At 40.4% G+C, this 21,980-nt stretch overlaps 1 protein-coding gene across 1 annotated transcript in view; it reads right to left on the bottom strand.

The window, feature by feature from the left end:
• Positions 1-21,980, bottom strand: part of ACAD9 (acyl-CoA dehydrogenase family member 9) — a 32,946-nt gene extending 10,966 nt beyond the window's left edge. Inside the window, exons 1-11 of the mRNA XM_060765974.2 lie at positions 21,797-21,980; positions 12,751-12,844; positions 11,804-11,905; positions 8,892-8,998; positions 7,600-7,700; positions 6,920-6,998; positions 6,322-6,496; positions 5,492-5,565; positions 4,094-4,169; positions 1,743-1,813; positions 1,070-1,189 (exon numbers count right to left, since the gene is read on the bottom strand). Coding sequence (XP_060621957.2) covers positions 1,070-1,189; positions 1,743-1,813; positions 4,094-4,169; positions 5,492-5,565; positions 6,322-6,496; positions 6,920-6,998; positions 7,600-7,700; positions 8,892-8,998; positions 11,804-11,905; positions 12,751-12,844; positions 21,797-21,928 — 1,131 coding nt within the window. The 5' untranslated portion in view covers positions 21,929-21,980. The remainder of the gene's footprint in view (positions 1-1,069; positions 1,190-1,742; positions 1,814-4,093; positions 4,170-5,491; positions 5,566-6,321; positions 6,497-6,919; positions 6,999-7,599; positions 7,701-8,891; positions 8,999-11,803; positions 11,906-12,750; positions 12,845-21,796) is intronic.

Here is a 21,980-nt window from a genome sequence, read left to right as displayed (position 1 = left end):
TGTTATACACAGTGAGTTTTCCTGGCAAAATTCTATCAGCCTGCGTCCCGCTTCATTTTGTTCTCCCAGCCCATGCTTGCCTGTGATCCCAGTTGTCATTTGACTTCCCACCTTGGCATTCCAGTCTCCTGTAATGAAAATAATGTCTCTTTTTGGTGTATTATCCAGTAGGTCCTGCAGATCCTCATAGAACTGATCTACTTCTGCTTCTTCAGCAGCTGTGGTTGGGGCGTATATTTGGATCACTGTGATGTTGAAAGGCTTTCCTTGCACTCGAATTGAGATCATTCTGTCATTTTTTGGGTTGTATCCAAGCACCGCTTTAGCGAATTTCTTATTAATTATGAAGGCTACTCCATTTCTTCGATGTTCCTCTTGTCCGCAGTAGTAGATCTGGTGGTCATCTGATGTGAAATGGCCCATTCCAGTCCATTTCAGTTCGCTGACCCCCAGAAAGTCTATCTTTAGTCTTGACATCTCACCAATAACAACATCCAATTTGCCCTGGCTCATAGATCTTACATTCCAGGTTCCTATGGTGTGTTGATCTTTAGAGCATCGGATTCGTCGTTCACCTCCAGTACGGTCGGCCGCTAGCCTTCCTTTCGGCTTTGAGCTAGCTGCGTCATCACATCTGGGGCTAGTTGAACTTATCCTCTGCTCCTCCCCAGTAGCATTTTGGCCATCTTCCGACCTGGGAGTCCCATCTTCCAATGGCATATCGACATATCTCTGGTTGTACTGGTCCATTTAGTTTTCTTGGCAAGGATACTGGAGTGGTTTGCCATTGCCTTCCCCAGGGATCACGCTTGGTCTGACCTCTCTGCCACAACCGTCCCGTCTTGGGTGGCCCTTCACGGTTTCGCTCATGACATCATTGAGGTGCTCAAGCTCCAGCACCCCGACAAGGCGGTGATCCTTTGCTGGAGCAGGAGATAATACAGCCCAAAAAATTCACAGCAACCCAGTGATGCCGGCCATTAAAACCTTCGACAACACAATATTTTTCTTTTTGGAGTCTTACTGCCTGTACATATACTCTTTAAACTGATGTTTCATTAAATCTTACTTTAACCATGGCAGCTTCAATGGAGCAGTCTGGGATCCCTGGTCTGTCCATCATTCCTGCAGTAAGATAGGCCATGCTTTCCATGACATATGCTTTCCGAGCCATGAGGGCAAACTTTTCCTGGAAAAGGAGCAACAAAAAGGTGTCATTTCATGCGTGATATTCTTCAGTTTGTTTTTTATTTGTTCAGTCGCTTCCAGCTCTTTGTGACTTCATGGATCAGCCCACACCAGAGCTCTCTATCAGCCGTGGCCACCCCCAGCTCCTTCAAAGTCAAGCCAGTCACTTCCAAGGATAACATCCATTCATCTTGCCCTTGGTCAGCCCTTCTTCCCTTTTTCTCCCATTTTCCCCAGCATAATTATCCTCTCCAAGCTTTCCTGTCTTCTCATTATGTGACTAATATCTAATATATTTTCCTCCAGTGACATTTTTCAGTGGTTGGACAATATTTCATTACAGTTCATTCTCAAATGTAAGATGCCTAGAATGTAAAGCACAATTTTCCTAATTTTAAAGAATAATTAATTGTGTATTTCCTATATAACTACTACCACACTTCAGGTCCAATCAGTGCTATGCACATAATTCTATACTGGTAAAAGATTTTCACTTTTTAAAAGGATAAAATATGAATGCCTCAAATTGGACCATTTTATAGTATCTGACTTACCTGAATTAATCCAAATTCACTCAGCTTCTTATTAAACTGTTTCCTTGTACAAGCATATTCTGCTGTCATTTCTTTAAAAAAGAAAGAAAGGATTGTTAACCAGATTGTATGCATGAAGATCAATATAAATAAAGTAATTTTTAAACATTTTATTTCAATAGGAAAATATATAATAGGGCCATTTTGCAATTACTTTAATGAACTGAAAAAGAAGGCTTTTATCATGAAAACTAATGTCTCCAACTACATCCCTGCAAGGCAGCAGCCTCTGTTTCTTTCTGCAATGCAATTTCATGATTACTGCCACATTAACTGGGCTTATTTTGTGATCTTCCACCAGAGTAGCCTTCTGCGCTGATGAAACCTCTCTCACTATTAGGCTGTCAAGTCCCTTAAATCAAACAACAAAGACAAAAGCACCTCCAGCCTTGAAGTTGTGGCAATTATGTCTTGCCTGCTTTGCTGGGCCCAATTTAAGAAAGCAGAAGTCAATTTATGCCAAGTGGTGCTGGTAATTATTATAGATTTCTCCTAGAAAGTGAGAGAAGGCACATTCTATTCCAGCTTTTTTGTCAATGGAAAGTGAGAGACGAACCAAGACACACACTGTGGCAAACAAGCTCTCCGAATATATGTGCTCTTTGAAGAAGTAAACACAGGACTCTCACAGTATTGCTTCCCCACTTTACTTGGAAACCAAAATCTTTTCCCCTTCTCCCTTTTTGCTTATTATTTAAAATAAAAATTTACTAAAAAAAAAAAAACACCCCAGAGGTGGACAAGTTATACCTCATAGGCCTCAAGCCCAACAACACACACCTCTCCACCTAGTGAGCATTTATCTTTTCTTTTCTTTTTTTACTCAAAAGGTCCTTAAAGGGGGCTCAAATTCATTTTCACAGAGTGCCACATCAGTCTTAAGATTGCCTTCAAAGGACCATTGCAATTGTAAGACTGTATTAATGTGACTATGTTGCCCTGGTATTGAAAGCCTCATGGGCCACATGAAATGATGTGCTGCGTTGGATTTGTCCCAAGGGCCTTGCATTTGATACATGTGCTCTAGGTTGCTCATATCAACAATTTCATTGTACTCTCCCTCAGCTGTTTTAGGCATAGAGGACATTTTCAAAACAAGAAATGTGAAAATGCCCTTTATGCTCACATGTACTCGATAAGAGTACGTGTAAAAAGATCTTGGAGTCCTCGTGGACAACAAGTAAAACATGAGCCAACCATGTCATGCAGCAGCTAAAAAAGCCAATGGGATTTTGGCCTGCATAAATAGGAGTAGAGTGTCTAGTCATGCTACCCCTTGATTCTGCTTTGGTCAGACCACACCTGGAATACTTTGTCCAATTCTGGGCACTGAAATTGAAGAAAGGTGTTGACAAGCTGGAATGTGTCCAGAGAAGGGCGACTAAAATGATCAAGGGTCTGGAGAACAAGTCCTATGAGGAGTGGTTTAAAGAGCTGGGTATGTTGAGCCTGAAGAAAAGAAGGCTGAGAGGAGACATAATGAAGGCTATGTATAAATATGTGAGGGGAAGTGATAGGGAGGAGGGAGTAAGCTTGTTTTCTGCTGCCCTTGAAGCTAGGATGCAGAGTAATGCTTCAAACTACAGGAAAGGACATTCCACCTGAACATTAGGAAGAACTTCCTAACTGTGAGAGCTGTTTAGCAGTGGAACTCTCTGCTCTGGGGTGTTGTGGAGGCTCCTTTGGAGGGTTTTAAGCAGCGGCTGTATGGCCATCTGTTGGGGGTGCTTTGAATGCGATTTTCCTGCTTCTTGGCAGGGGGTTGGACTGGATGGCCCACGAGGTCTCTTCTAACTCAATGATTCTATGGTTCTATGAATATTGCCAATGCTCCTCTCCATGTCACCTTCTTTGATTTTCTCTACACAAAAATGCCGCTGTTTTACAAATGTAATCACAGTTTCATTATCTCAGTTTCATATTTGATACTCAGGAATGTTCCTGAATATAATTGGACTATATTCAGCAACTATATTCAGCCTCAGAGTCAACTAATCATTATTCTCTATGTTATAGGTGAACTTTTAGGAATTGCTTATACTGCCCTCTTACTTCCGAATGTCACTATTTGCTAGGAGATGTTGGTTCTGTATTTGTTGGAGAAAGGAAAACACATATTTAAGCTGATGGCCTAGATGCAAAAAGACAATAATAAGTGGCACTCTCTTTGCTCTAGGACTAGGAACACACTTTTGTAAATGGCAAAAATATTTACATTAATATAGCTGTAATTTTTACATGAAAATAAGGTTTTCCTTCAGAAACAAGAACAAAAATTTCTTCCATCCAGCAACACAGCAAGTTTGTCTTACCTATCAGTTTTTTAATCATCCCAGCAGATGCACTGCCCATACTAAATCTTCCACTGTTTAGGATATTCATGGCAATCTACAATGAGAAGCAGACATTATTTCAGGAAACTACATTCAAAATGTCCACCAAGGGAACACATTTTCTTTTACTGAAGATTTACTAGTAAACTTTACCATTAACAGGACATCTGCTTCATTATATATGCCACATTTTAATGACAAAGAATATGGAAAGGACCTTACTAACTTCTTCCAAGAATATGTATCCTAAGATGGGGAATATATCTCTATACTAAGATGGGGAATATATCTGTGTTCTCATAGATCACAATATGTTGTTGGTTTTAATCAACAACCACAACGTTTATTATTATTACTTAAATAAATCCGTCTATATTGCTATGTTGCAAAGAGCACAATGCACGTGACATTTTACACAACTACCTCTAAATGTAGCAGGTAGACTGGTTCATATAATCATCTAAACCCACTTGAAAGGATAGATCGATAGAATCAATATGATTTACATAATTTTTGACATTCAGAAATTGATTTAGGTGTAGGGTTTATATGTAAAAATGTTCTTACGAAACTTCAATCTCAGTAAGCTACAATAAAGGAAAGGATTACAGGGTACTATTGAATTTAGAAATGCAATCAATTGCTATCTCTTCTTCTTCATATTCCTCAGCTAACGTCATTTACAGAAATCACTGCCTTTCAGAAGCAGCATGAAATCCAATAGATTCCTCTACAAAATGTAAAATACTGTTCCACTTGCAAAGCAGGATGTCGATTGCCACAGGTATAAACTCAACTGAAATTCTAGTTTATTGGCTTTGCATGCATGTATGCCCTTACAAGCTATAGAAACTTCAACTACTGGAAGCAATTACTTGACAAACAGTGCAATTAGGATTTCAAAAGATTCACACATAGCTTTATTGACATTTTTAGCCTATACCACTCAGCTGAACTGGCTAAGAATTTGTTGCAACAAATATCCACTTGTATATAAACAGCTAAAACATGAGAAACACCAGAACTGGCAGCTGAGTTGGTCTTGTTACTTCCAGCAGATGCTTTGCCACAGGTAATTTGGCAGGGAAAGACTGTTCAGCTACAGCCTGAAGTTTGAGGAACTCTCTCTACAACTGCTGTGCTGAGATACTACTTGAACCAAAGACGTGATCTTTACTAATTATCCAAATTTCCATCCATCATTGAACTTTAAAGAAGTAGACAAATCCACAGTTATTTTAGTGGTCTGCTTGCTTTTGTTGTGATTACCCACTAAAGTTCCATTCCTTTCCAATTAAGCCTACTTTCCCTCTTTCTACATCATAAAATATAGGTACAAGATCTGGCAGCTTTAATTAATTACTATCTGCATCTTACCTTAAAACCTCCTCCAATTTCTCCAATAACATTCTCTATAGGGATTTTTGTGTTTTCAAAGTGAAGTTCACAAGCTGCAAGACAAAGAGATTTAACCTAATCCTGAAGTGTTTTGGGAAGCATTTGATGTATTATAGGAATCCTGGGAGTATGAATTTAGGATTGAGAGAAAACAATTCCATTTTATCCTGCTTTTTTTAAACTATCCCCCAAACTTTCCTTTTTATTCCCTTTTCCTTCTATTGTTCAGTTACGATGCTTCCTGTGTCTATCACCAACCTATGCTATAATGAAATCCTGAGATATTTTAGAATTTCAACAGGATGCCTGTTTTCAAACCATGGTGGTTGGGGTGCAGGTTTTCAAATCTGAGGGGATGGGGAAGAGAAGGGTCTCATCATAAACCTTGCTTTTACTGCCAATCAGATTTCTATTGTTTAATTTGAAAAGCTAGAAACCATATTTTATTTGGGAACTACAATGACCTCTTCAGGTCCACCAGCTCTGGATCTGTGATGTTCAGAAGCTGCAGTTCATTGTGAATGCAGACACACTGTGTGCGCATTCACATTCACATCACTGGGATGAAATACTATTCATCTAGCGCATGAGATGCACTGGTGTTTCAAGCAAGCTTTTACCTGAACTATTTTATGGCAACTCTGTGTAGATTTCAAATAAGACAAGAAACACTATTGAGCTATTTGTTGGCCAACCTTTTAGAATCACTGCCAAACTAAAACATACATTCTGGAAATTTCAGAAAATGTAGCTGATACAACATCTGGATCTTCTCTTGGATCCAAAGCAGTGCTTCTGTAATTTCTTACTATTAGATCCTCGGATGCCCAGCTTATCCTCTGGCTTTCCATGAGTGACTCCACCAAAAGCTCTTTCTACAATGAAAGCTGTAATTTTGTCTTTTACTGCACCATCTTTGTCAGTAACCTCCGTTCTTGCAAACACAGTAAAAATATCTGCAATACCACCATTTGAGATCCATATCTGCAATTAAAAGAGAGAGGCACTTGTTGTGTTTGGTGTCACATCTGAACTCATGGGCCATATTGGCCAAATACAACCCTCTCTGCTTTGGACCTTTATAGTTTTTCAGCCATGATTCAACACTGAGCTGAAAACTGGTTTATGCTCAAGGAAAGGTGATACCTTTCAATGGCTAAATACATGAAATCCTCAGCGAAGAGAATACACCTCTGAGAAGATTGTCTCTTGTTTATTAGGTTAAGTTAGGGTTAAGGGGAATCTGCTGCTTTCGATCTGAGGCATTTTTCACTGCATGAGGATTCTGTTGAGCTGCTTTTACATTCAGCCATTAGTCAATAAGGCAGGAAAAGCAATGAAGATATCTGGTAAGCAAATTGGTATGGGAGCAGAGGGCTAAATGTCATATCAACTGCAAATAAGTACCTTTGAACCATTTAATTTGAAATGTTTCCCATCTTCACACAAAGTAGCTCTGCTCTGGATGGATGCAGCGTCACTTCCACTGTAATATGAATAAATCAAGGAAATGGGCGGTCAAACCCCCAAAAGCCACAGACACAAGAATTCTTTGGATAGGAAAGTTCTAAAGCTGAAGATATATATTTATATGTTTTAGGTTTAATTTGCATATTGTATGATTTTTAGTGTTAGCCACTCTGAGTCTGTCTTGTGAAAGAAAAAAAGATATAAATACTACAACTACCACCTCCTCCTCCACCACAACCACCACTATTACTAATATTCCCATAATTAGCAGTAGTTCAAAATAGCTCCCTAAACACAGTCTGCTAAAATTTCTATTCTAGATGGCAATTGCATGAGATGAATTGGAATACGTATGGGTGTAATTTTCTGTTGAACACCAAAAGTAGAATTTGGCAGTAGATTAATACAAAATTAAAATAGAACTTGCTTTAGAAAATCTACAAATTTTTCCTGTTTCAATTCTATAAAATAGTCTGAAATTCTTGTCTTTACTTTCCTGTCTTTTTTTCTGATGGAAGTGTCATGCCAGGATTTTCTGAATTCTAATTCAGTTTCTCAGTGATTTCAGTAGACCAGCATTGAAAAGTACTTTTTATTGTAAAAGGTCAATGTGCTACCTTCCTGGTTCAGTGAGACAAAACGCAGCAGTGTATTCCCCCGAAGCCAGTTTGGGTAGATACTTTTCTTTCTGCTCCTTGGTGCCTGCGATAAGGATTCCCTGCCCAAAAAAAAAATGCAAATTAACCATTTACTACCACACACATTTGATATTGTGAAACAAAAGCTCGTCCACAGTTATTGATTTAAATGTCAACAACACAACACTCTTTAGGTGTCTAATCGGTACACAGGCATGAACACTTTAAAATCAGCAGGACTTTTTTTTCTATAGTCATCGTGAACTCAGGATGTAGGATGAACCAATCCTTTTGTTCAGGGCAAAGAGAAAGTCAATAAGGTCCCTGTGAATAAAGTAATAAAGATCAAGACTGCTTTAGAACCATTTGATGAAATTGCGTAATTTGAATTCTGAAGCAGAAACACTGTTACTGTAGACAGGCTTAATTCAGTTGAAATAAATACAAAATGACAGCACCGAAAAACTAAAAAGTTTGATAACCCTTCTGATTTTTGGGGGAAATTTTGTTAAGTCTTCGTCAGCATAAATCAGACCATTTTCAGAAAGCATAGCTAACAGGAATCTACAGCACTGCTTTCCAAGCTGTTTGATGTGGGGGATTGACCACCCCCGCTTTAAGGTCCCAGGAACCAGTACTTTGTTTGCACCGTATTATCTTAATTGCATAACTTCTTGGAAACTTGACACAGACCAACAGCTAATGATTTATAGACCACTGTCTCTTTGCAGAAAATCAGTTTGAATAGCACTGATCTAAAGAAAGATGTGCCAATCACATTTCATACTTTTTTTGAAACAATATGAAATAATCAGATTTTATTCAGTTCTGAGCTAGACTTGAAAAAAAATGAAATGCATATGGAATAATGGTAACCAAAATACAATTTCCTGGCCAGAAAAAGACTAAGAGGATTGCATCCAGTTAAATCTGTCAGTTACTCAGACCTATCATTTTATATTTTCATCGAATGAATTAAGTTTATCTGTTAATAACACAATGTTTCCACTTCAATATTCAGATTATGCAGAGTTGTCAGATAAGTTCTTAAGGATCTAGCAATCCTGTTTTTTATTATTCAGATTTTATTTCACAGGAACATTACCAATGCCCTTTTAACTCTGCGTCTTCATATATCTTACCTATAATAGCACAGAGAGAGTGGTTTGAATGTACCCCCCCCTTCCCCCAAAATAGGATGGCTTTTATGTCTTCCAGTTGTGATGTTTTATCACAAACACTAATAATTGATATATTAACACAATAATTACCTTTAGCCCTATAGCTTGGTGAGCTGCCAAAGTGACCGCAATAGCCCCATCCTGAGAAGTGATTTCTCCTAAACGTGCATACATTGTATTTGAAAGACCAAGGCCACCTGCAAACAAGGTTTTGCTCTGATCATCACATTAGGATTTCGCTGTTTCGACATTTTGCTTGTAAGAACAAAAGCAAGATAAAACACACTTTGTAATCATAAATGTACTTCCTCAGAATTGCTCTTGGAAGTTACAGGAATCTGTAGGCTTCATGCTTTCCCATAAAGTCTACCACCAACCATTTATCATAACAAGGGATATTATTAATGCACCTATATTTCAGTAAGATTTGAGAAAAAGTCCTTGTGAAACAATAGATTTCCAATAAAGAAAGGACTGTTATGTAGGAAATAAGAAGTTCTATTTTCTGTCAAAAGACTAGAGTTATAAAACTTGTTGCTTACACAGAAAATCTGGTGTTCTAGCAACTAGTGCTATATAATCTTAAAACAAAAGCACAATTGTTGAAATACTTTTAGAGTCTGGTGGCAAACCAATGTTTGTTTTTATAACTGTAGTTATGTGTGAGGACAAGTAAGATTAAAGGCTGATTCTTTTGAGGTTTTCCTATATCTCTTTATGAAATATATCAAATTATTCTCCTACGATGTCATCTAAAGAAGAATAACAATACTGCCTTCAAAATACAGTTCAAAGAGTGATTCTCATTATTTTACATGATTGTAGGCAAACTATATCTATACTCCTCCTACAAATTCCCAGGCAAGGAGTGCACAACAGCATTGGAGGCAGGAGCCACACTCTGGGTTATGGAAGTGCTGGAGGGTCCCACATTTGTTTTTTTATTTTCATTTCATTTATTACAGATATATACTAACTAGCAACCATCTGGCAATCTAGTCATTCTTGCCATGGAGAGGCTTCTGGACCTTCATGACTCTGTAGCCCAAGGAGCAGGATGCTCCCTTACGAACGAGTGCAGTTGGTAACTATGCAATGCTGGCGAGTTTGACAGAGAAATGTGGGTTCTTGGTCTCGTTCATACTGCTGCGCTCCCTGATGTGCTGTGGCTGCACTGTTGGGCACATTACATTTGATGACAAATCAATTTTTGGTAATGTGCAATTTCAAAATTGAGGTGTGTGTTATTATATTAAATGGCATGCTATACATGAGTAAATATGGGTAATTAATTTCAGTTTCAATCTAGTTGACCATTTGTGATTAATTTTCTGGAGTTAAATTTTTAAAAGAGTACTTTGTCTTTTGGTGGATGGATCTAGTTCACCAAGCAGGAACTGTAATCTTTGTTAAGGAAATGTGATCAGTTCTGCAGCTGGTTTCCCAGTGTGAGATAGAGAAAAAAGCATTCCTCTTCCTCCCTTTCTGACACACAAACACATGATCTGCTCACTCTCCGGTGGTCTCATCTTGATCTGTTTCTCTCTTTTCCTTTCTCTCCCCCTTCTATTAACTATCTTGTATTACTCTTGCTTGTCTGCTTCCCGCTTTACTTTATCTTATTCTTGTTTGCACTGATTCTATGACAGTCTTGATCTTTCCTAAAATCTAGCTGAGCTGCAGAGTGTGCTGCTTTGGGGGTGGAAGTGCAGACTGGGTCTGAAGCAAAAGAAAAGAATCAGAGACTCACAGGATAGAAGGAGAAAGAATAAATGGAGACTGAAAGATAACCTGAAGTGGGTGGGGACCCAGGGGGAAAAGGGCAAAAAGTGAGAATGCAGGTTTGGAAGTAGATGGAGAGTGAGATGAAGAAAAAGAGAAAGCAGTGGTGGTGGCATGATAAGGAATGTGCATTGAGATAGAAAGCATTTTTAAGCCCATGCGAAGTGTGGGGGAGGACAAAAACAGGAGCATCTTATGGGTGCAGAAAACAGCATCTTGCATTCAGCAAGCTGCAACAGGTGATATCAATGTGTCTTAGATCCAGAACTTTCCTATGGAGGCTAGGGAGGGCACACTTAAAGACTCTGGAGGGCAGCATGTGATCTACTGGCTGCTCTTTGCCCTGGTGTCCTAGGGAATTTGTACCCCCATATCTTTCAACTTGCTGATTTAATCTGTTCCGTTTTATCAACTATACTGCAGAGTTTATTGCTCTGAAGAATGAAGATAGAATCAGTGATCCCATATAGATTAAACAACCACAGGTTGAAAAAAATGTTGTTTTCTTCCCCTTGCAAAATAGCTTTTTTATAAACCTTTTGTCACCCAGCAACATTTGTAACATATAGGATGCATTACTTCTTTGGAAAAAGCTGAACAAAATGCTCTAGACAGGGCAGCTCTGCACTATAGGCTTGAATGAGCAAGAACCAGACAGCATCACAGAATTTAATTTACATTATTTTCTCTGGAGACAGTTCTGAAAAACACAGATTCAATGGAGAAAAATAACATTCTGAAATCTGTTACTAGTCCTAGCTAACATAGATCCACTGAATCAATGGTATTTTTCTGTGTGTTTATCTTTCATGCAATAATAGCCACCCTGAGTTCCCTTTGGGGAGATGGAAGCAGGGTACAAATAAAGATGATGATGATAGGTCAACAGGATTCCAACCATTTTCTTCTATTAAGGGTATTTCTATTTTTCATATGAAGAATTGGGTTCTTCTAGGATTGTGACTAATAGTGTCTACTGAGTCAAGGGACTCACTCAATATATCCCTTTTTTCATTCTCCCCTCCCAATGCAACACCTCACTTAAAAGCAGCACCACTATACATTCCAATACAACGACTGAAGTAGCTTCTTAATTTACATAGAAATATTGGTACATGTTTTCTCTTCTCACTTTATCTTCTGGGGATGGGGAAGGAGAGATGTTGCTTTTCACAGTAGAATGAACAACGAAGGTCAATTTTCTACACACTTTCACTCACCATACTCCTCTGGAATCTGCATGCCAAAGAGACCCAAACTCTTCAGCCCATCAAGTGTTTCTTTTGGAATCTTAGCATCATGATCAATTTTCTTAGAATCCACTGAAAGACAAAGAGATATAGACAGATACACAATATACAGAGAGCACAGGTGTGATAGGATGTGTGGGGAGGGCAGGAGGAGAACTGAAGTAAGTTGTTGGAATCTGGGAAGCATCTGATCACTTTCACAATGCACCTATTTGGCAAGCCAAAAAGTGTAACATGGCCCATTCAAATCACTCTGCCAAGTATTTGTTTCATATTTGGCCTCAGCAATCCACAGGTTAATATCCATGGCATGTAAAGAGCTAGCTGGACAGTTCAGCAGGAGTATTATGACCTCATTTTGTTCTAGGCAAAACAGTATGTGAACGTGTTTTCAAACTACTTTGGTGACCAGCTGCATTGTGTCACAATTTGAGGTTTAATTTATTATTTTACTGCATATATATATATATATATATATATATATATATATATATGAAAAAGCATTCTTGGCAATAAAACAAGAAACCAGGAGATGAAAGAAGTTCAAAATAAGATGAATTCATTGGCAGCTCTTCAATCAATGCTGCCTTCAGGTTCTGCTGACTAAACTAGACATGGAAAAAATACAGATAGAGAACAAGGTGCACTGCTAGTGTTTTACTGTTAGCACTGTAGGACTATCCATAATGAGCAGGGTTCCTGAACCTGAAATCCAGAGACTGGATAGGAATCTATGAACCAAGTATAAAAAAAAGGGAGTTGCCCTCCATTTTCCATTTTGTTGACATTTGTTTTAACATGTGGAAGGGACCGATAGCTTTCATCAGGTTCTTAAGAAAGGTCCCAAACTATGTCAAAGAAGAACATGAACGTATGCAGGAACTTAAGAGAAAGGGTTTATGAAAAAGGGAGCATACCGTCTTCTCTGAAGAATTTTTCCACTGGACCCACAAACTGATTGATTTCTTCCAATTCTTCATTGCTAATTTCAGGATAAGGAAACACCTCCTCCTATAATGGGAGATTTTAACAACACATTTTTTTAAAAAAAACTTTATTAATATAAGAAAATACCAAGACACTAGATTTAATATTACTTCACAAAGGGCGAGACAAAATTTGCTTTGAGAAGGGCATTCTGTCTGAAAGAGGAAAAAGGTCACTTATACTCTTAATATACTAATCCTTAGATGCCATCCTTGCATCTTCTGTCATTTTCCCCTCTTTGAAGTTGAACCTCAGAACTGGTCTTTGAACTCTTGAGCTCAGGAGTGATTTAGGACTTTGTCAAAAGAGCAGCTTAAAAAAGATTGCTTGGGACTCTGTGTGCCACACATTTCCCCTTAAACTGGTCTGGTCTGTTTCAGAATTGAATGATTTAAATGTTTGGGAATAATCTCTGGGCAGTTTCTGGGAAACATAACTTTGCCTATACTTCTCTCCCCTTGCTTCAATCAGATTTTGGCCCAACAATTTTCAGCCTAATGTGATTTAAGGGCCTGTGAGTCAGTCCATTCATGGTTTCTGTCAGTCTTGCCTGTATTAACTCTTAAATCATTGTTTATGATCCTCTTTTCTCTCTAGATTCATTTTAAACTAACTGCTCTCCAAAGAAAGTAGTAGGCATTTGCAAAAACTACACAGGACAATAATAGAAAACAACAGCATTAGGTGGACTTTGACACTACAGCAACTCCTCTCGCATTCTAAATATTGATATAAGTTGTTTCAATCTTATGGTAACCCTAAGGCAAACCTACCATGGGGTTTTGGAGGGCAAAAATTGTTTAGAGGCTTAGCCCTTGTCTTTCTCTGAGGCTGAAGGAGTGTGGCTTGCCCAAGATCACCCAGTGAGTTTTCACATTTGAATGGTGATTTTAACTGTTGGCTCCCAGTGTCCAGTGTTCTCCCCCTCAAATGCCAAGAAAAGCTACTACACCACAATGGCTCTCAGTCCGCTGGGCCTTACAAACAGGCACTCCTGTAGTCAAGACATTCTTTTACGATACTACATGATGCAGCATGGGGAGCTGCAGGAGAAAGAGAAATCAGATCTCAGATGCCTTGTGCAAGGAAAAGCCGAGGGATCTCTGTCATGATTTAGTTGATCTATTACACAAGCATCTAAGCCAGGGAAGTCATCCAATAATCACAAACCATATGGATTCAGCAACTGCGCCTGCTGTAAGTAGCAGACTGCACAGGCCTACGAAATCTTCTGTTTGCTCAGAGCACTGAGAAGCTTGAAGTGAACCCATGAACTTCCAACATGGAACATGAATATACAAACAACAAAGCTAATCAAGACTTTTCAAACACGCTGGTATCAAAGGTCAGAAGCGTGTATCTTATACAGGAAATATCTCACAAACCAGAAGAATAATCCTGCTTAGTGATTATTATGAGTATTGGCAATAGTAAAAGTAATAGGCATTCATGCTCAGAAAGAATTCCCTAAACCCACCTGGGCTGGAGTATTTTTAAAGCAATTTTATTGATGACGTTGTGTTACCTTTTTTGTATAGGGCTAGAAAAGATCCAACGTATAGGAGAAAATACAGAGTGAGGCAGCATAACTTCCTTTTTTCAAAACTTAATACAACCCTTTGTATGAATCAGAATTTTTTTTATAATGTAGGGGCATACCTAAAGTTTTGTTTTACGTAGTTCTGAAGATCAAATTAGGTAGGTGACGTCCTCCATTCTCCATACACTGAGTAAACCGATTTCTGGCTTTTGTCGTGACTCTTGCCAGCATAGCTGGCGTTAAGTTGGCAATTTCTTCCTGGATGTTGGTCTTCAAATCTTGTAGGGTCCTTGGACAGTTCACATAAACACAGGATTTCAAAAAACCCCATAGAAAAAAATCACAGGGGGCCAAATCTGGAGAGCGGGCCGGCCACTCCAAATCCGCTCGAAAAGTAGGCCTCAATGGCAAAAGCACGCTCGTCACTGTTCCAATGCATGATGGTGACTGAACTGTGTCAGGACAAAACTTTATACTCCCGCCTCTCGAACGAGACCACTGGCGCTCCGCTATGTCTTCAACCGACTTAATGGCACGCATTTTAAAAAGGAAGTTATGCTGCCTCACCCTGTATATGTCAGAACAGCCATGTATGTGTTTTATGCATATATTTATGCTACTTGTAGACCATCCCCTAACAGAGCATACTCAGCATGTCATAGAATCATCGAGTTGGAAGAAACCTTGTGGGTCATCCAGTCCAACCCCGTCAAGGAGCAGGAAAATCGCATTCAATGTCATACAATCAAATTCAGTGTAATTACTATGCCATACATAGTAAAATAATACATCTCCTTTACAGTCTCAAAATTCACCTACCATGCCATATACAATCCTTGCTATGTCTTAACTTCATTATCCTACATTGTTTCTACAAAGGATGTAGCAAGATCAGGAAAGAACATCATCTTACAATATCCAATATGTTGTTGTTGTTCATTCGTTCAGTCGTCTCCGACTCTTCGTGACCTCGTGGACCAGCCCACGCCAGAGCTCCCTGTCGGCCGTCACCACCCCCAGCTCCTTCAAGGTCAGTCCAGTCACTTCAAGGATGCCATCCATCCATCTTGCCCTAGGTCGGCCCCTCTTCCTTTTGCCTTCTACTTTCCCCAGCATAATTGTTTTCTCTAGGGTTGCTGTCTCCTCATGATGTGGCCAAAGTACTTCAACTTTGTCTCTAGTATCCTTCCTTCCAGTGAGCAGCCGGGCTTTATTTCCTGGAGGATGGACTGGTTGGATCTTCTCGCAGTCCAGGGCACTCTCAGCACTTTCCTCCAGCACCACAGCTCAAAAGCATCGATCTTCCTTCGCTCAGCCTTCCCTATGGTCCAGCTCTCACATCCGTATGTTACTACAGGGAATACCATGGCTTGGACTAGGCGGATCTTTGTTGCCAGTCTGATGTCTCTACTCTTTACTATTTTATCGAGATTGGACATTGCTCTCCTCCCAAGAAGTAAGCGTCTTCTGATTTCCTGGCCACATTCTGCATCTGCAGTAATCTTTGCACCTAGAAATACAAAGTCTGTCACGGCCTCCACATTTTCTCCCTCTATTTTCCAGTTGTCAATCATTCTTGTTGCCATAATCTTGGTTTTTTTGACGTTCAGCTGCAACCCGGCTTTTGCGCTTTCTTCTTTCACCTTGATTAGAAGGCTCCTCAGCTCCTCCTCGCTTTCGGCCATCAGAGTGGTGTCATCTGCATATCTGAGGTTGTTAATGTTTCTTCCAGCAATTTTCACCCCAGCTTTGCATTCATCAAGCCCCGCACATCGCATGATGTGTTCTGCATACAAGTTAAAAAGGTTGGGTGAGAGTATGCAGCCTTGCCGTACGCCTTTCCCAATCTTGAACCAGTCTGTTGTTCCGTGGTCAGTCCTGACTGTGGCTCCTTGGTCCTTGTACAGATTCCTCAGGAGAGAGACAAGGTGGCTTGGTATGCCCATCCCACCAAGAACTTGCCACAATTTATTATGATCCACACAGTCAAAGGCTTTAGAATAGTCAATGAAGCAGAAGTAGATGTTTTTCTGAAACTCCCTGCCTTTCTCCATTATCCAGCGGATATTGGCAATCTGGTCTCTCGTTCCTCTGCCTTTTCTAAACCCAGCTTGAACATCTGGCAACTCTCGCTCCATGTATTGCTGGAGTCTTCCTTGCAGGATCTTGAGCATTACCTTACTGGCATGAGAAATAAGGGCCACTGTACGGAAGTTGGAGCAGTCTTTCGCATTTCCCTTTTTTGGTATGGGGATGTAAGTTGATTTTTTCCAGTCTGATGGCCATTCTTGTGTTTTCCATATTTGCTGGCAAATGGCATGCATCACCTTGACAGCATCATCTTTTAAGATTTTAAACAGTTCAGCTGGGATCCCGTCATCTCCTGCTGCCTTGTTGTTAGCAATGCTTCTTAAGGCCCATTCAACCTCACTCCTCAGGATGTCTGGTTCTAATTCATTCACCACACCGTCAAAGCTATCCTCGATATTGTTATCCTTCCTATACAGATCTTCTGTATAATCTCGCCACCTTCTCTTGATCTCTTCAGCTTCTGTTAGGTCCCTGCCATCTTTGTTTCTTATCATACCAATTTTTGCCTGAAATTTACCTCCAATGTTTCTAATTTTCTGGAAGAGGTCTCTTGTCCTTCCTATTCTGTTGTCTTCTTCCACTTCCATGCATTGCTTGTTTAAAAATAGTTCCTTGTCTCTTCTGGCTAACCTCTGGAATTGCGCATTTAACTGGGTATATCTCCCCTTATCCCTGTTTCCTTTTGCTTTCCTCCTTTCTTGGGCTACTTCCAGTGTCTCAGCAGACAACCATTTTGCCTTCTTGGTTTTCTTTTTCTTTGGGACGTACTTTGTTGCCGCCTCCTGAACAATGTCGCGGACTTCTGTCCATAGTTCTTCTGGGACTCTGTTTACTAAATCTAGTCCTTCAAATCTGTTCTTCACTTCCACTGTATATTCGCTGGGAATATTAGTGAGATCATATCTAACTGGTCTGTGTATTTTCCCTGATCTCTTTAGTTTTATTCTAAATTGAGCAATAAGAAGTTCGTGATCTGAGCTACAGTCAGCCCCAGGTCTTGTTTTCACCGACTGGATGGATGTCTGCCACCTTTGGCTGCAAAGGATGTAGTCAATCTGATTTCGGTGCTGACCATCTGGTGAAGTCCATGTATAAAGCCGTCTTTTAGGTTGTTGGAAGAGAGTGTTTGTTATACACAGCGAGTTTTCCTGGCAAAATTCTATCAGCCTGCGTCCCGCTTCATTTTGTTCTCCCAGACCATGCTTGCCTGTGATCCCAGTTGTCATTTGACTTCCCACCTTGGCATTCCAGTCTCCTGTAATGAAAATAATGTCTCTTTTTGGTGTATTATCCAGTAGGTCCTGCAGATCCTCATAGAACTGATCTACTTCCGCTTCTTCAGCAGCTGTGGTTGGGGCGTATATTTGGATCACTGTAATGTTGAAAGGCTTTCCTTGCACTCGAATTGAGATCATTCTGTCATTTTTTGGGTTGTATCCAAGCACTGCTTTAGCGAATTTCTTATTAATTATGAAGGCTACTCCATTTCTTCGATGTTCCTCTTGTCCGCAGTAGTAGATCTGGTGGTCATCTGATGTGAAGTGGCCCATTCCAGTCCATTTCAGTTCGCTGACCCCCAGAATGTCTATCTTTAGTCTTGACATCTCACCAATAACAACATCCAATTTGCCCTGGCTCATAGATCTTACATTCCAGGTTCCTATGGTGTGTTGATCTTTAGAGCATCGGATTCGTCGTTCGCCTCCAGTACCGTCGGCCGCTAGCCTTCCTTTCGGCTTTGAGCTAGCTGCGTCATCACATCTGGGGCTAGTTGAACTTATCCTCTGCTCCTCCCCAGTAGCATTTTGGCCATCTTCCGACCTGGGAGTCCCATCTTCCAATGGCATACCGACATATCTCTGGTTGTACTGGTCCATTTAGTTTCCAATATATCCAATATCCAATATATCCAATATCCAATATATCAATTACTATTTCGAAAGGGAAATAATCATATTTACTTGAATCTAATGTTCACCTTTTTTTGGCTAAATTACCTTCCCAAAATTAGAGTGTGTATTAGATTGGTGTAATATGGTATTCTTCATGCTGAGCCAAAGCAAAAGTGAAAATTACTTCAGAAGCGTCTGGAGCTCCTACTAAAGTGGATTCATTCTACAGCATAGATGCACCCCAAAGTTTTTCCCCCCAGGGTTTTGAAAATTGAGGTGCACATTAGATTCAATGGCACGTTAAATACGGGTACACTGATCTCCAGCTCAGGCTTCTGAAGCAACTTGTCCCAACAAGTGCCCTTATCATATTACTTAGATAATCTCATCCAGTAACATGCATGAGCTGAGCTTTGGTATCAAGAAAGCAACCAAAAATGTTTATCTATTTAAGACAATGCCATTTTACTTATGGATTATGAACAATGGCCATATGGTCACAGACCTCTATATCCATACAGTGCTACTGAGTGGAGATATGAGACACTGTCAATGGTCCTTTGGGGGAAACAAATCTTGCTTGTGTTCGGTCAGATTTGTCATAAGACATTACCTACTTGTGGTCTAGTCACTTCCCAACCCAGGTTTTTTTCCTTTATCAGGAACCAAAATAGCTTTGCTACAGGAGAAAAGACACCTAGGAGTGTCCTTAACCCTTGCCATACACCTGGATCATCTCATGATTCCGCAGTAGGGCTGTGCAAATTTTTTTTTTTGTGGGCCGTGTAATTGGTTAAATCTGTATTTACAATTATAGAGGAGAGAAAAGCCGGGAGTGTGCAGGCAGAGCAGCTAACCCTCGGGTGGTCCTCTCCCCTCTCCTCCCCTCCCCACAGGAGGCCAAGAGATGTCAGGGGACAAAGCATGGCGGCAACCCAGCATGCTGCCTGCTCTCCTCAATATATACAATACAATACTATATGGAAATAATAACATTGTAATGTAATAATGCTGATGTATTGTATGTAATGTTAACAATGTTGCAATATGATATATTGTATAAGGTAAAGGTAAAAGTTTTCCCCTTGACATTAAATCTAGTCGTGTCCGACTCTGAGGAGTGGTGCTCATCTCCATTCCTAAGCTGAAGAGCCAGCATTGTCCATAGATGCCTCCTGGGTCATGTGGCCAGCATGACTGCATGGAGTGCCGTTACCTTCCCGCCGAAGTGGTACCTATTGATCTACTCACATTTGCATGTTTTCGAACTGCTAGGTTGGCAGAAGCTGGGGACAAGAGGAGGAGCTCACCCTGCTCTCTGGATTCAAACCGCCAACCTTTCAGTCAGCAAGTTCAGCAGCTTGGTGGTTTAACAAGCTGCGCCACCAGGGGGCCCTTTGTATATTGTATAAACTACACCTGATGATATAATGTACTGGTAGTGTATTATTTATATACTGTGGTATAATAATATTGTACAAAATAATATATAATATTATAATTGCATATTGTATGTTACATATAATATTACTAATAATTCCGCAGTATAATCTGTTATTATTTTTGATGTAGATGTGGTTTTGTTTTTGGGATTTGGAGGGTTGGCTATTTTTGTTTTTGGCATTTAATGTTTGCTGATATCTGCTGTAAACCGCCCTGAGTCCCCAAGGGGAGATAGGGTGGGGCATAAAGGAAGATTGTTATTATTATATTATATTATAAAAAGCAATTTTATATTATAAAAAAAGTTTTGTAACTTTTAGAAATGTATTTTTGGGTGCTGAATTAAAACTAAAATACACACACACTCAACGCCATGCCACGAAGATATTTCAACCAATTTGGTTCTTGATCAGTTCTGATTGTAGGGGCAAAGAAACCAAAATATTTCTCAACAAGCAGAAGCCCCCTTTCCAATGGGGAGGGCGAGGAAGGACACCACAAAAGTTGAATCTTCGAACTGCAAAAAACCCTTATTTATTGCGTGGACATAGTAATAACGACAAAACATGCGTACAGGAATGCAATCAAAGGGTGTGTTGCATCCCCAAATAGGGCTGCAGAGCTTTTACCATTTCTGGCAGTAAAATGAATGCACATTCTTGTCTTATTTCCAAAGAAAAATCATTTCATTGGTCTAAGCTAGCTATACAGTTGCTCATTGGTTGTTAATGATTTTGATTGACTTAATAGCACAGCGGGACCCCAACAATGACACAACTATAGCAGAACTATAGTCCATTGTTCTCTGACCATGACTGTCTTAATAAATCAATCTTATCTGTTAGTCTGCTGCAAACATAATTCTGGAGCGACTGAGAAATTTGGGGGTTCTAACTATCCACTAGTAAGCCGGTTTTGTCCAGATGCACTGTTATCAACTTCTTAATTATTTTATCTCACATCCTGTGTTCAACTTTTTAATTATTTTATCTCACACCCTGTGTTTACCTTACTGTATTATTTTGCAATTGTTTGTATTTTATTTGATGTTATTATCTCTGTATGTATTTTAAAAGGTAAAGGTTTCCCCCTGATATTAAGTCCAGTCATGTCCGACTCTGGGGGTTGGTGCTTATCTCCATTTCTAAGAGCCAGCGTTGTCTGTAGACACCTCCAAGGTCATGTGGCCAGCATGACAGCATGCAGCACTGTATGTATTTTACTTTGTGTTATTGTACTCTTTGGGCTTGGCTTCATGTTAGCCGCCCCAAGTCCCCTTGGGGAGAAGGTGGTGGCGTATAAATAAAGTTTGCATTTTACTTGATGTTAATATCTCTGTATGTATTTTAAAAGGTAAAGGTAAAGATTTTCCCCTGACATTAAGTCCAGTCATGTCCGACTCTGGGGGTTGGTGCTCATCTCCATTTCTATGAGCCGGCGTTGTCAGTAGACACCTCCAAGGCCATGTGGCCAGCATGACTGCATGCAACACTGTATGTATTTTACTTTGCGTTATTGTACTCTTTGGGCTTTGCCTCACGTTAGCCACCCTGAGTCCCCTTGGGGAGAAGGTGGTGGAGTATAAATAAAGTTTATTATTATTATTATCATCATAATCATCCTTGAAAAGTAACTCTGCAGCATTTTCTGTAAACATAGCCCCACTGCAGAAACAGGCCAATCTGGCAGTAAATCGGGACAAATGGGCATTGGGAACATCTCTGAAAATTCCCTTTTAAAACTACGTCTCCTCCATGATTAAGGAGGCATGTGCAGTGCAGAATGGATGCAGTTTGGCGTGATTTAAACTGCCCTGGCTCAAAGCTATGGGCTCCTGGGAGTTGTAGTTTGGTGAGGCACCAGGGCTACGAGGCAGAGAAGGCTCTCGGCTCTCAGGAGTCCACCGGCAGTTCAAGCGGGGCCAAGCTGCCTCCATCCCGCAGTGTCGAGGCGCCCCCGAAAGAGAGAGCGCCCCGGGAAGGCGGAGAGGCGGGCGAGGGAGGCGCTGACCTTGCGGAAGTTCCCCAGGAAAAGCTCCTTGGCGAAGGCAGGCCGCGGGCAGCAAGTGCCGAAGGGCCTGCTCCTGCCGGGGAAGGCGGCCCGCGCCGAGCGGAGGAGGAGAAGCAAGCCCCGGCCACTCATGGCTCGCTCGCCCTCAAGGAGGAAGGGCCGCAAGAGGCGCCCAGTGATGACG

Source organism: Anolis sagrei, chromosome 2 (assembly GCF_037176765.1).
Source record: "Anolis sagrei isolate rAnoSag1 chromosome 2, rAnoSag1.mat, whole genome shotgun sequence".
In the NCBI taxonomy this organism is placed as follows: Eukaryota; Metazoa; Chordata; class Lepidosauria; order Squamata; family Dactyloidae; genus Anolis; species Anolis sagrei.
The sequence above is the reverse complement of the archived record's forward strand: the minus strand, read 5'-3'. Positions and strand labels throughout refer to the sequence as shown.